At 41.9% G+C, this 15,042-nt stretch overlaps 1 protein-coding gene and 1 long non-coding RNA gene across 13 annotated transcripts in view; one reads left to right on the top strand and one right to left on the bottom strand.

Moving 5' to 3' along the window:
• EZH2 (enhancer of zeste 2 polycomb repressive complex 2 subunit) overlaps positions 1–14,001 on the top strand; it is a 61,795-nt gene extending 47,794 nt beyond the window's left edge. For 6 of the 12 annotated variants that reach the window (XM_059712096.1, XM_059712091.1, XM_059712098.1 and 3 more), the window contains 12 exons: positions 3,952–4,043; positions 5,657–5,897; positions 6,467–6,636; positions 7,072–7,166; positions 8,119–8,159; positions 8,537–8,662; positions 9,113–9,291; positions 10,984–11,079; positions 11,847–11,928; positions 12,638–12,718; positions 12,844–12,928; positions 13,490–14,001. In XM_059712096.1, coding sequence (XP_059568079.1) covers positions 3,952–4,043; positions 5,657–5,897; positions 6,467–6,636; positions 7,072–7,166; positions 8,119–8,159; positions 8,537–8,662; positions 9,113–9,291; positions 10,984–11,079; positions 11,847–11,928; positions 12,638–12,718; positions 12,844–12,928; positions 13,490–13,559 — 1,358 coding nt within the window. In that variant the 3' untranslated portion in view covers positions 13,560–14,001. The remainder of the gene's footprint in view (positions 1–3,951; positions 4,044–5,656; positions 5,898–6,466; positions 6,637–7,071; positions 7,167–8,118; positions 8,160–8,536; positions 8,663–9,112; positions 9,292–10,983; positions 11,080–11,846; positions 11,929–12,637; positions 12,719–12,843; positions 12,929–13,489) is intronic. The other 6 variants (XM_059712093.1, XM_059712097.1, XM_059712092.1 and 3 more) reach the window with 4 other exon arrangements.
• On the bottom strand, positions 10–13,493 carry LOC132242875 (uncharacterized). The gene is made up of 3 exons (XR_009454730.1): positions 13,152–13,493; positions 7,032–7,330; positions 10–1,348 (listed from the first exon to the last, which is right to left on the bottom strand). It is a non-coding gene; the product is annotated as an uncharacterized LOC132242875 (long non-coding RNA).
• Positions 14,002–15,042: the final 1,041 nt, after the last annotated feature.

The following is a 15,042-nucleotide window of genomic DNA, read 5'->3' as shown; positions in this document are numbered from 1 at the left end:
TTGGTTAGAATATCAAAGAAGGTATTTCAAGTTTATAATTGATGGCTGACTTTTTTTTTAGTATTTTTGCTGTGTAATAGTTAAAAAACTTCAGACATACTTGGGTTCATATTTGCTGTGTAATTCTCAGTGACTAAACCTCCCTAAGTCTGTTTTCCTCGTCTGTGAAATGGGGATGAGGATCCTAATACCTGGGCATTTTGTGAGAATTAAATGAGATAATGCCCAAAGCTTCCTAGTGTGTGCTTTTGAACACAGAATTCTGTTTGCTGCTGTCACTGCTTTCCCATGCTTGAATGTTGGCATTGTTGTTCTGTGAGGGACTTTTTAGTAAAAGTCTGATATCTGTCATATACACGAAAGAATTTATGTGATTCCATATGTAAGTATTTAGTAAGAATTCATTCTTAGTACCAAGCTCTAATCAGAGCAGACAACAGCAGTATTTTGAGCAGAAGTTAATGTATAAAACTGATAATTTGTACTGATCTGATCATTTGTCACATGACAGCAAGCTGAAGAAGTGAGTATTTCAGGGAAGTGGTGTCTGATGTGAAGCTGTTCTCTTTGTCCATGCAGTGAGGAGTGTGTGTCTGGTCACACCTGCTGCCAAACAACTACTTGCACAAATTATTGCCTTTGTTCCTGTTTCCTGATTTGTAAAACTCCCTGGAAACAGGTGATCACTAACGTTTGTTCCAGTGCTGATCCTTGGATTCACCAGTTCTGTATTTGAGGCATCACTTACTTGTTGAAACATTATAAGATTGTAAGGGCTACTCAGTATACAATGTGTCCCCAAAAAAGTATACACACTTGGAATGATTATAAAGTTAGTCTTTATTAACGTACAGTTAATTTTTTAAATCTTAAAGAATCTACAGAAACGAATAGTTTTTTTGTTGTTGTTGTTATGCCTGTTTTCAAACTGATGACCATTCTGGTCCAGGCACTGCTGATAATGCAAAGCAATGGAATCCTAAACCTCAAGAATAATTTCTTCAGTATTTGTGTGCTCTCTATTCGTTGACTGTTGCTGGTCTTGTACCATAAGCTTTTATCTTTTAAAATCTTGTGGCACTTTAAGATACATTTTAAAAAAATGATGTTTTTATTGATATTAGAGAGAGAGGAAGGGAGAGGGGGAAAGAGATGGGCTGCCTCCTACACGCCCTCTACAGGGGATTGAGCCCAGAACCCCAGGCATGTGCCCTGACCAGGAATTGAACTGGTGACTTCTTGGTTCCTGGGTTGATGCTCAACCACTGAGCCACACCAGCCGGGTAGGATAAATTTTCTTTGTTCAAAGCTTGGTCTGGCTTCACCCATTATTTCAAATCAGTTATACCTGAAAAGGAGTTAAAACTAAGTGTTATCAACTGTTAAACTCTATATACATTTTTTTGGGGGGACACACACACACCCTATATTTTGGTTATTGTTTAGTGTTGCCAATTTAATCTCAAACACAGGTATAGAGAATAGCTGGAATTGTATGTAACTTTTACCTTTGCTTGAAAACCTTTCGATAGGTTTTAAAAAATATATGTTGATTGATTTCAGAGAGGAAGGGAGAGGGAGAGAGAGATAGAAACATTAATGATGAGAGAGAATTATTGATTGGCTGTCTCCTGCACGCCCCTTACTGGGGATCGAGCCCTCAACCCAGGCATGTGCCTGACCTGGCATTGAACCATGACCTCCTGGCTCAAAGGTTGATGCTTAACCACTGAGCTTATATAATGGCTGGGCTTTAGATGATTTTTCATCAAGATTTCATAGGTTGCTTTCAACATTAAAACAAACAAAAATCCTTGAAATATCCATGTTAGCTCCTTGTAAAATTTAAAGGTACCGTGCCTTAATTTTTCTGATGATGGACTTTTATATAACAATTTTTCTGTATATTTAGCTTGAAATATATATTTTCAAAAATATATTTTTATTGATTTCAGGGAGGAAGGGAGAGGGAGAGATAGAAACATCAACGATGAGAGATAATTATTGATTGGCTGCCTCCTGCACACTCCACACTGGGGATCTAGCCTGCAACCCAGGGATGTGCCCTGATGAGGAATCAAACCGTGACCTCCTGGTTCATAGGTTGATGCTCAATCAGTGAGCCACATTGTCCAGACTAGCTTGAAATAATTTTTAGTAGCTTATTTCAAATATTAGTATTTTAGGATGTCTATTTGAAAAGTATTCTGGACATTTCTGGAAGAGTGAATTCTTTATATATATGGGCTTGTTTGAAATTGTGCTGAGGGAATCTAGTCATAATAATGGTACTTTAAAGTACCTTTGATTATAAATATGTTGATTTTTGCCGTTATAGTCTGAAGTTGTTCCTGTCTTCGAGACTATGATTATGGTTAATAAGTCCTGTTACCTAGTTCTAGTTAAGGACCACCAGAGGCTACTGTCCTTACTTGTGTGTGTGTGTGTGTGTGTTTCTGTCTACAGATACATATGTGCCTTTATTTTCACTGAATTAGGGTGAGAATATCAATCTACAAATATATCAGGTGTTAGAGGAGGCATCACAACTAAAAACAGATTTTACCAAAAATGTGTTACTCATTGTGTGCACTAACTCTGGCTAATGACTGCTTTGTTTTTGGATTGATGTAATTCTGGGCTGCTAATGTGACTCTAGCCTTCTGTGTGCACGGTCTGTGTGTTAGGGGTCCTTGTCTGTCCAAAATCTAATCCAGTGCAAAGTTAGTTGTATGGTTTAGGCTCTTGTTCTGGGGGGGGAAAAACTTAAGCACTTGAAAAGAATTTGAGCCTTGAATTTCTACTTTTAAAAACATAACTTTGTTGTCTTTTTGTTTTCCTCCCTTCATCAGTCTATCTTTACATTTTAAGTATGACCTTTTACAAATATTTTTTAAATGACTTATTTTATGAGTCTGTCACTTGTTTTTACCCAAATTAATTTTCATTTTGTGTAGTTCTTAACAGATCATTGCCAGTATTCGCCTTGTGCACTGGGAGTTAATGATCACAAATTCTCTGAAGTCCTCACTGCTGTGCACTCATACCTGGTCAGTGTACCAGTGTACTGCAGTGTGAATCTTTTTGTTAACACATGATTTGGAATTTTAAGTTTCAAACACTTTGTTGTATTTTCCTGTGGAAAGATGCTGGTTGCAGGCTCTCACTAGGTCCTTGAGTTGTGTTTGAGTCAAAGAAAATGCATTTTAGTGTTTTGAGGCTGTCCTCTTTATACTTAAAAATTAATTTTGTTTTGTTGTTTTTTAAATATATTTTTTATTAATTTCAGAGAGGAAAGGAGAGGGAGAGATAGAAACACCAATGATGAGAAAGAATCATTGATTGGCTGCCTCCTCTTGCACACCCCACTCTGGGGATTGAGCCCCCAACCTGGGCATATGAACTTGACTGGAATCGAACCCGGGACCCTTCAGTCCACAGGCCAATGCTCTATCCACTGATGGACCCTTCAGTCCACAGGCCAATGCTCTATCCAACTGGCTAGGGCTTAAAAATTAGTTTTTAACAAGTGGTATTCCATTCTTCTCTTCCATTTGACAAACTGCTGACTTTTCTTTATAAAGAAAAAAAATTGCAGATGTCAGAATTCTTTTGGTAAAAATAGGAAATCTGATTTCATTGTAGAGGGTGTATCAGTTGTTTCTATGGAGATATCAAATGTTTATGACCAGAGTTCTGAGGTTACATGCATCAGTTATACTTGTGAGGAGAAAAATGTGAAACCACTGATCATTCCAGAATGCAGTGTTTGTGCCCTGCAGGAGTCAAGGGAAACACATGGTGAGAATTCAGTAAGAACTGGGAGGAAAGTTCTGGGATGTGAATCACGTATTAGCAAGACTGGAATGTATTCATTGACTTTTCCCATTGAAACAGGGGAAATGAAGAAGTAAATATTTTATATTTGGATATTTTATCTTTATTTTGCAGCTTTTCATGCAACACCTAACACTTACAAGCGGAAGAACACGGAAACAGCTCTGGACAACAAGCCTTGTGGACCACAGTGTTACCAGCATTTGGTAAGCTTGAGTGCCATTTGTTCCTCAAGGGCATTTGAGAAGTGCTGATTCTGAACTGGGTGAGGTGTGTGCAATCAGCATTAACACTGTGGCTCTCCTGTGCTTCTCCTGGCCACACGGTAGGCAGAGGTTCTCACCCATGTGTCTCTCATAGCTCTCACGTACTGCACACACTAGTCCTTCATTGATCTTGTATTAGTCTTTGTATATGTGTTAATCTCTTCAGCTACAATTCAAAGTCTTTAGGATCGAGGACACTAACATTACACCTTCCAGAGTTTGAGGGTGTGCAGCACAGGTAGCCCACCTAATCCCAGGAACTGGATAGTCACACATAGTGGTCCTAAGCCTTTCTCAGAGCCATAGCCTTTCTTTGAGTTTTAGACCCGTTGTTTAAGCTGTATTATAGGGCCCACAGAATTAAAAAAAACAACAACAACAAAACGATGGAGAAAAGGTAAAGGTTTAGGGAAGTATGAGGTAGAAAAGTTGTTTTTTTTACGGGTACTATCTTATTTTTACCATTTCCCCTCTTTGAACCAAGCCACTCCTACCTAGGAACTAAGTGGGTATATATTGCCTGTTGGATTTTGGACAGAAGATTCATTGAATGGCACCTGCAGAAGGTATCCTATTTTTAAGCAATTTGGTTTTTGTAGAATGAAGTATAAAACTGTTGGCTGCTCTCAAACTTCTCCCTTCTATTGCCACTAAAAATGGGATTCTTGAGCACTATTTTATATATTCTTCACAAGGCAGAATTCATTTGGCTCATCTGAAATGTTTCTCTGGTCTCTCTGTAGTCAATGCTCTCACCATTGTTTTATACTTTCTGAGACTGGATGTTGCACTTCGTAATACAGAATGTAACCCTCACAGCCTTGATCCTCATATGTCTTCCTGGGGCTGTGTATCCCTCACAGGAAAAAATGGGATGTTTTAATAGTAAGGCAGGAAATGATAAAGTCCAGCATGTTTATGTGTTTTGTATTCTTGTGTATTTTAACCATGACTATAGAAGCATGTGCTGTCTTAGAAACCCCAGCCAGATTAGGAGAGTTTGACTCCACATGCACAGGATGTATATGATTTTCCTCATAAAATTTCACTTTTAAAGAAATTATATACGTAAAATATATTTTATATTTTAACGTACTAACCAGTTAATGCATTTCACAAATATAGAACTGTCTTGCCTGATTTCATACCACTGTAGCAATATATAGAACTCATTTCTGTCTTTCTGAAATTTCCACACCAGGGGTCCTCAAACTTTTTAAACGGTGCCGGTTCACTGTCCCTCAGACTGTTGGAGGGCCGGACTATAGTTTAAAAAAAAACTATGAACAAATTCCTATGCACACAGCGGCGGCAAAAACACCCGGCGGGCCGGATAAATGTTTTCGGCGGGCCCGCGGGCCTTAGTTTGAGGACCCCTGCTCCACACTATTAGAAAAAGAAAACAAGCGTATTTAGAGATGCAACTATTTGTGGAAAATGGATATTGTGTTAAATTTCTTGACTACCTTGCTTATCCAATCTTTTGTTTTCTCCTTCAACAAAATGAGTTGTGGAACTTGACCTTGATGTCTCCTCCATGTTTCACTTCATAGGAGGGAGCAAAGGAGTTCGCTGCCGCCCTCACTGCTGAGCGGATCAAGACGCCCCCCAAACGCCCAGGAGGTCGCAGACGAGGGAGGCTTCCCAACAACAGCAGCAGGCCCAGCACCCCCACCATTAATGTGCTGGAGTCAAAGGACACGGACAGTGACAGGGAAGCTGGGACCGAAACGGGTGGAGAGAACAATGATAAAGAAGAAGAGGAGAAAAAAGACGAAACTTCGAGCTCCTCTGGTAGGAGACCTGACAACTGGCTTTACCACTGTTTTGAAAGGTCCACATTGTGGAGAGTAAGGGCATGTGCCATAGTGAATAATTTTCCTAGTTGGTTAGTTTTCAATAAAATGAGAAATCTAAGACCAGGGCATTCTCAAGGAAGGACGCATAGCCGAGTTCTTGTTGCTGTCTTCTGCCCCTGGCCCGCCTACGATGTTTACTGTTTGGTCACTGAGGTTCAAAGTTCATCTATTTCCAGTGTGCCGTTTCCTCCAGGGTGGGGCTCATGTCGCTCTGCTTAATATCCTTGATGTTCTGTCGGTCGTTTTGGTTATTTTCCTGACTGGGCTTCAGGTGTCCTACCCTGTGACTTAACCACAAATAACAGAGCAGCCCCGTTTGCCTTTGTCATGAAAGCAGCATAGGCTCCTGGTTCTGTGGGAAAAAGTTTAGTGACACTTTCTACCTCAGTTTGTCCTCAAACATGATTCACTTCCTGCTTTTTTCTTAAGCACACCCAGTTTTACTTCTTAATACTCTGTTCTGCAGTTGTCATTTCCTGAACATTGCTTCACTTTGGTTTGTAGAAGCAAATTCTCGGTGTCAAACGCCAATAAAGATGAAGCCGAACAGTGAGCCCCCTGAGAATGTGGAGTGGAGCGGGGCCGAGGCCTCCATGTTCCGGGTCCTCATCGGTACCTACTACGACAACTTCTGCGCCATTGCCAGGTTAATTGGGACCAAAACATGTAGACAGGTAAGTATATTGATTAATAAAGACTTTCAGAGAGGGGGGAAAATATGTAATCCTTGTCCAAGTGTAAAAATAGTCTCAATTATTAACCTGATGTTCATCTCCTGGAAAGTACTTTTTTTTTTGTTCTCCCACTGAAAGGGAACTGAGAGAAAATTATTCTTCTGACTAGATATTTCAGGTTAGGTGACAATGGATTTAAAAAGACAGTGAGAATTTAGATTAAGCCTTATTGATCACATGAGGGATTACTGATCATAATGTAATCACAGCTGCTGTCCCTGCATGAGGGTTGAGACATCTTGCTTTGCTCTCTATTGTCCCCAGCACTTGAGCAATGTCACAGAAGAGACATGTTTCTGATATTAATTAGTATAAGAATGTGTAAGTTTGCTTACCACTATGATCCCCACAGCTGTGACTGTGCCTCTTGTCCAGGTGTATGAGTTTCGGGTCAAAGAGTCCAGCATCATAGCTCCAGTTCCCGCTGAGGATGTCGATACTCCTCCAAGGAAGAAGAAGAGAAAACACCGGTAAGTCCACTTGCAGCCATTCTGAGATGTCACCAGGATGCTGCAGGTCAGGTGTGTCCAAGGGTGTTGGCCAGCCTCTACTTGGCCCATTAAGAAAGGAACTTGAGCTGCCTCAAAAGTAGACTTGTGGAGTTTTGTTTCCACGAGCAGTTGCCGATGTTCTTCTGTAAGAATACAGCAGTGTCAGTAGATTTGGTGTGTTAAGAGTCATAAAAATTATGCTTACTCTGCTGCTTTTGGTTGAGACAAGCCTAGTAACTTCTGCAGTAAAGGCTAAGCGAACATTTAATTTGTTCTAAGATGTTTCCCTGAGCTTGAGTGTGATGTATATGACTTCTGCGCTGGTTTATATTTTGAGGAGCCACGTTACCTTTCCCCAAGGCCTATGGCAGTGAGTGATGAGGTGACTTGGTTTGTAAGTGCAGAGCCAGAAGATGGCGGCTGGACTGTCAGCTTTAATGTCTTCTCCCCAGCTTTTCTGCAGTTGGGTGTTGGGTAAGGGAGCATCTAGAAACATGTGTACATGCTGTTCCATTTCTTTAATTTAGAACTGAAAGAACTTAGATGTGTTCCAATAGAATTCAGGCTCTAGTAGGTAATTCTGAATTTTTTGGTTGAATTATTTCTGACCATGGAGCTCAACTGAGTGATTAAAGACATGCCAGTATTATCAACATCAGAATGAACCAGTAGGGAAATGGAACCTGCACATGAAGGGGTGGCCGCCCTCAGTCCTGACTAGGTGACCTTGCAAAGTGCGCACATCAGGGCTCTTGGTCATAGTTTCCCCAGTCACCACAAATGCAATGCAAGCTGCATCTTTCAGTCACTTGGACTTAAGGCACCCCTATGTTCATGGCACAGATAGACCTGTTCAAGGAGGTTCTGTGGGATTTGTGCTGACCATTCTTCCTAGCTTCCTGGAGAAGACTGTTTTCTTTGTGTTTTGCAGATTGTGGGCTGCACACTGCAGAAAGATACAGCTGAAAAAAGGTAGGCATCTATCTATTCATTCAACTTAAAAATGTCTGCTTATCATTTCAGAATAGTAACGGGGTTAGAGTTTGTGATACTTCTATATAATTGACTTCTGTACATTAAGCTAAATTAAATGGAGGATGTCTGTTGATTATATTGCCAGTCAGTTCTCTTGTGCAGTGAAGGCGAGTCACAGGTGGGTAAAGGAGCCGCACCCTGGGGACCTGCGATGGGGGCGGGGGGTGCTTTCGGCTGTCATCTTGTAGACAGGAATATGTATCAGGTAGGGGAAGCCTGCTACGCTCCAAGGTAACGGGAAGAATGTGTTCTTGTTCCTTGTGTATGATCATCTCCCACCTCTGATTGACTTGCATGCCGTTGTCTTGATGCAGACGGCTCCTCTAACCACGTTTACAACTACCAACCCTGTGACCATCCACGGCAGCCTTGTGACAGTTCGTGCCCTTGTGTGATAGCACAGAATTTTTGTGAAAAGTTTTGTCAGTGTAGTTCAGAGTGTAAGTATTTGTTGCTTTGATGCAATTGCATGAGAATTAAGTGGGCCTTTGGTCAGCTATGTGCAGCCCACAACCTGCAAAAAAAAAATAGTAACTGAAGTTGACACAACATGGCGGCTCTTGTGGAGCCAGTGTCCAGCCAGTGCTCAGGCTAATGGGATGAAAGGAGCTGTTTGTCTCTGGTGGTTTAAATTTAATCATAGTGACGGCACAGAATGTAAGGGGAATCTAGAAATAGCTACCCAAATACTTTCTGGGAACCGGTATTGTCAGAGTTGGGGTGGTTCAGTTTTCAGAATAAATGAACTTGTCATAAGGGTGGTGATACTCATTATTACTGAAGCGGCACATGAAGCTCGGATACACAGGAAGTTTTTCTTCATCTGTGCAGCAGGATAGGGAGGCTGCTGTGAGGGTTCCATGAGTCCACGACGGTGACTGTCTCTGCAGGTCAGAACCGCTTTCCTGGCTGCCGCTGCAAAGCACAGTGCAATACCAAGCAGTGCCCCTGCTACCTGGCTGTCCGGGAGTGCGACCCTGACCTGTGTCTGACGTGCGGAGCTGCTGACCACTGGGACAGCAAGAACGTGTCCTGCAAGAACTGCAGCATCCAGCGGGGCTCCAAGAAGGTGGGGAAAGGGATGAGGGACATGGCAGGGCAAGGCCAGTGGTCTCCATTAGCTGGGGCCAAAAAGTGATCACTGAATGACACAGCTGACGGGGAGAGCCTGAGTTTCTCCTTGGGTAGCCACTCCCACCTCTGTAGCATAGGAGGAACCAGCTGTGAATGGTTTCAGGTTTGGAATAAGAGGTGTTTTTCTAGTTGTTTAGTAGATGATTTGAATTTTTTAAGTTTAGCAAATAGAATTAGCCATTTATCTATTCTCCTTCCTGCAAATAAATGGTGTTCTGTCGGAATATAGAGACCCATTCTTTCAAATAGTAGCCAATTTCCCTTTTGTGCAGAACAAGAGATAAAATTTCCCACAGTAGTTTTTGCAGACTGTTCTTTTAATAACCTTGAAAACATCACAGCCAGGAATTACATAACTGGGAAGTGCATGCAGGTGATTTTTTTAATTGTAGCAACCGTGACCTTAATGACCAAGCAAAGGAAACTAACAACATATACTGGGGAAGGTCAGTGTCGTGTCTTTGGAGTAGGTGGTGCGTTTATTCAATTAATCATTTTTATTATAATAGCTGGCATTTATTATTTAAGATATAGTAGGCACTTGGCTAAGTGCCCTGTGTATTAACTCATTAGCCCTCATAACTCCATGAGAGAGTACCCTTATGAACCCATTTCTAGGTTGGGAATCCCAGAGTTTGAGGACTTGAACCCCAGGCCCCACTGTGGACCTCTGCCTTGGGTCACATGAATTAGATCACACTACTGCACTGCTCGTAGCCTCGCCCCCTCCTACCAGGAGTTCCTGTTCTGGCAGTGCCTTATTTTTTGGCTCTTATGTTTTCAAGTGTTTAGATGGCTTTTCTCTGTGTAGTTCCTATCCATTGAGGTCATTCTGTCACAATGACTCTACTGTTTCCCATGGCAGACCCTGATAATGAACCCTAAAATAATTTCATTTCCTACTCCCCACCCCTAACTGTAATAGCATAAACTCCTTTGGTTTAAATCTGAAAATTGTAGATACTTTCATGTACTTAACATGTTATTTAGTTAATTTAGTTTCTGATTTGGGAGGTTTTGGGAAATTTCCCTGGCAGGTGAATCTAGGCTGGATTAGAATAGGAATAGCTTGGGTAATTAGGAGCCTTTTTAAAGGAAATTTGGGATGAAAGCATAATGAACCATGGTGGAAAGTGAGGGATTTGTTCCCAGACATACTCTAACTAGAATTGGCCCTGCTCGTCATTTGGCATCTGCTAAGAACAGAATGCTAAGCTGATGAGAGAGTGACACCACCTCCTGGCAGTTCTCCATGCTGTTGTGAGGAGCTGCTGTGGAAGGAACAGCTGAGCTTTGTTTTTGGTTGAAGTGAATCATTAAGTCAAGTGCTGAAGAAATGACAGGAAGTGCAAAGGTAGCTGTTGTAGGTACCTTGTTGAAGGATGGTTAGTTGATATTTTCTGGGAGGTAGATCTTATATTCTGTACTTTATTTACAAATAACCAAAAGCATTGCAGTTTGTCAGCCCCTTTCGCAAAAGTGGGTAAGTTTACCTCTCATTACAGGCTCTTAATTCAGGGTACTTGGTGGCTACAAGGGGCCAGAGGATTTATAGGGATTCACCCTGTGATCTCGTCAGCAGTCCACTTTGCTCTCCTGATTAAATGACTGTTGCTTTATTCTCTAGCATTTATTGTTGGCACCATCTGATGTGGCTGGCTGGGGGATTTTCATCAAAGATCCTGTACAGAAAAATGAATTCATCTCGGAATACTGTGGAGAGGTAAGGCCAGAGCTATCCAGCTCCGGGCTTGGTATGTAGCGACTTTGTTTTGTATTGATCATCACCGGGTCTGATTAGAAATGAATTAACAGAAAATGCCTTTTTTGGCAACTGGACTGTTTCAGTCCTAGTCACATTTAGCCTTTATCTGGAGACAAGGGGTAAGAACATGAGATTTGCGATCAGTCTGTCCTACATAATCCACAGCCTCATTATTATAAGGACTTAGAAAGGAATGTCATTAATCTTAGTTATAGTTATAGAGTTAGGGAAAAGTCATAGGGCTAGCTTGAGTTTGGAATCAGCCCACCTTGTTTGAGTTTTTCATTCAGTACAAAGATTCATTAATTTCTTCAAGAGTAATTCCTTTGATGTGGAAATATTTCTGAGTTGAAGTCCTTCAAGTCCATTGTTCTTTGTGGCATGCAGACCAAAGAAATTGGCCTCAGTGACCTTTGATTGAGTTTCCTCAGAAAGGTCCGGTTCTTTCTCTTTTTTAATCTTCACCCAAGGATAATTCTTTCCATCCTTTTTTAGCGAGTGGGAGGGAGGGAAGAGAGACAGACACATTGATTGGTTGCCTTCCGCATTTGCCCCTACCAGGGCTGGGGAATTTACAACTGAGGTACATGCCCTTGACTGGGAATCGAACCCGAAACCCTTCTGTCCAATGCTCTAACCGCTGATCCAAATTGGCCAGGGCTCCAATTCTCTTGATGAACTTGTGTGTGTGGTTTGGTCCCTAATCCAACACTGTCTTTCTTAAGATAATTTCTCAAGATGAAGCCGACAGAAGAGGCAAAGTGTATGATAAATACATGTGCAGCTTTCTCTTCAACTTGAATAACGGTATGTTTAGGAGTCAGAGCACTCAGTTTCTGGGTGGCACTTGGGAGCTGGTGTTTCTCATGCCCTGGCAGAAACTTAAAAATGGGCTGTTGCCATCACTTGTGGGGAGGAGCTGGTCATGTTCAAGGGAAGTGGTCTCGGGAACTCTGAGTTACACAAGACATTGGCTATGGGACATCCCAGGGTCTGGAGTCAGCTGGGCACACTTCCTCCAGTTAGTGCCTTTGACCTGGGAAGGTACTGAATTTCAAAGCCTCTCCAACATTTCCTGGGTGTTCTCAAGGGACTGAGCAGCTAAACGGTGCTGCTTTCTTGGGAGGTGAGGGAGCGCTCTGATGAAAAGCAGGTGTGTAGTACCTAAGATGTTCTGATAACCGTTGGCTGAAACAGAGAGAGAATGAAAATTAATTTTAGATACAAAAATGCTTATCCTTGAGGTTGAGAAGAATTTAGATTCCTTTTTATTTTTGCAGGGTTTTGCTCAGTAATATTTATAGTTAGGTAATAACACTTGAGAGACAACTCCTGAATTATCAGTTCATTTTACCTAGAATGGTATTTTCTTGCAAATGTCATTTGGACGAAGTTGGCTGAATGATTTACTTGCTTTTGAAGAACTAACCAATTGTATTTCCAGAATCATAGGAACTTTCTGTTTATTGATCTAAAACTAAAATTGTTCACTGCATTGTGCTTATTTTTTCTTTAGATTTTGTGGTGGACGCAACCCGTAAGGGTAACAAAATTCGTTTTGCAAATCATTCAGTCAATCCAAACTGCTATGCAAAAGGTAGGTGTTTCTGGAGTCAGAATTCCTGTTCTGATGCCAGGACCCCCAGTGATAGTGATGCACGGCATGGAGGGATTTCCTGTGACTGTCCCTTCCCTGGCTGACACCAGCGTGTCTCTTTCTAGTCATGATGGTGAATGGCGATCACAGGATAGGGATCTTTGCGAAGAGAGCCATCCAGACTGGTGAAGAGCTGTTTTTTGATTACAGGTTAGTAACAGTGCATTTCTGGTGTGACCTGAGGGCTTGCTCCTGGACTCGGGACAGAGGCTGACTCTCTGCTCTTGCTGGGTCTTATGTTGTTGGAGCGTCTAATCTTAGGTCATTCTTTGCCTTGGGTACTGGTGGGAAGTTAGGATATAGTTTCCATTATACAAGCACTGGTTATTTTAAAGACAGAATGAAAAGAATGTAGAAAGCCCCATTTTTTTACCTTGCTGGTAGGAGCTGGGTGTGATCATGATGCAATGCAGTCAGCATTGCTGTCCTTGAGGATATGCTCGGGTTGTCTTAAATTGTCCAGTGCTGGAGGACTATTGGTCAATAACCTACCTGCTCACCCTCAGATGGTGTTCACAGGTCTGGTATCAGGTTGGCCGTTTACACTGTTAGGCTCTGTGGGATAAACTGACAAGCTATTTAAAACTTTCCTGAATGTAGTCAGATGACTGTCTAGTTCAATCCTGTGGCTGAATATACATCCCAGTCAGAAGCTCCGTCTCTGAGTCCTGAGTTGTCATAAACTAGGGCCCGTGTGTTGTCACTTTGAAGGTACGACCCAAAGCAGGTGGGACAGCGCCCGAGGACACACTGTGCTGGAGTGGGAGGACGCGGTGAATGAGGCGCAGCTGGGTGTCACTGGATGTGTGTGCCTTTCTCTGCACCCACTGAAGTAAGTGGGTGGTTGTGTTCATTCTCACCTTGGTGGGCCGCGGTCATGCCTGTCTCCTGCCGTTTCAGATACAGCCAGGCCGACGCCCTGAAGTACGTGGGCATCGAACGTGAGATGGAGATCCCTTGACGTCTGCTACCTCCTCCCCGCCTCCTCCAAAACAGCTGCCTTAGCTTCAGGAACCTCGAGTACTGTGGGCAATTTAGAAAAAGAAAATGCAGTTTGAAATTCTGAATTTGCAATGTACTGTAAGAATAATTTAATAGTAATGAGTTTAGACGTCAACTTTTTATGCCTTCTCACCAGCTGCAAAGCGTTTTGTACCAGCAAGTTTTTGCAATAATGCAGTATGGTACATTTTTCAACTTTGAATAAATAATACTTGAACTTCTTCCCATTGTTGGCATTTATCAGGGAGCTCCAGCTGATTTTAGAAAAGGACTGCATCCAAGGGAAAACAAACTCTCACATTTAACACCTTTGGTTTTGTCTAGTAGCATTGATTTGCTTAGTTATAACATATTAAATACAGGGGTGGGCAAAAGTAGGTTTATAGTTGTGAGTAGAGAAAACAGTTTATTCTTGTATTTGTACTACAACTGTATGAATCTGCCTTTGCCCACCCCTGTATAAATGTAATAGAAACGTGACTTATTATCTACCTATAATATTGTATATACTTTGCCTAGTTATACTAAATATTGCCTATTAATAACTAAATGAATTAACACTACTTGCATCCTGAGATAGGGGCTCATATCCCAGTCAGCCAGGTGAGGTCTGGAGAGCTACCTCAGCCTCGTTCTCTGCATATAAAACGACAGTGTTGGCTTAGGTGAGTTCCAAGAACCTGTTTTGTTCTAAGGTCCTTTAGTCACTCCTTTAGAAATGCAGCAGTGTGACAAGATTCCTTACCTACCCACGAAAGAGGATGCTATAATCAAACTAGTTTTCAAGGAAACCTTGCGGGTACAGTGATAGCATTCCAGCCCCTCCCAAGATACACTGACCAATACTGTGGATAACTCTAAAAACGGCTCCAGTCAGTCTGTGTAGTTGGCCTTTTCTATAGTTAAGACAAAATTACTGATTTATAACGTGAAATTAATTTAAAACTTACTAATTATACAAATATTGATAAGACTGGTTTCTGTCGCATCAGTCAATGCACAAGCTATAGCAACAAGAGTCCTAAAATAAAGTTAGTTTGCCACTTAGCTTTGGCAGTGAAAAGATCTGGCTTTATGTGCTAGTCACCTATGGGTTACCCTTAGCTCTGCCACGCTTAACTATCCCCAGGAAACAGTGCCGCATGCTCAGTTGGCTGTTGCTGATGGAGTCACTTAGGAAAACTCTCAGGCTTGCCCTGGGTGCCCATGCTCCAACCTGGGCACTCAGCATGAGTGCAGCCCATTTGTGCACTAGCACACGT

This window comes from Myotis daubentonii, chromosome 10 (genome assembly GCF_963259705.1).
Source record: "Myotis daubentonii chromosome 10, mMyoDau2.1, whole genome shotgun sequence".
NCBI classification, from domain to species: Eukaryota; Metazoa; Chordata; class Mammalia; order Chiroptera; family Vespertilionidae; genus Myotis; species Myotis daubentonii.
This window is presented reverse-complemented; position numbering and strand designations above follow the sequence as displayed.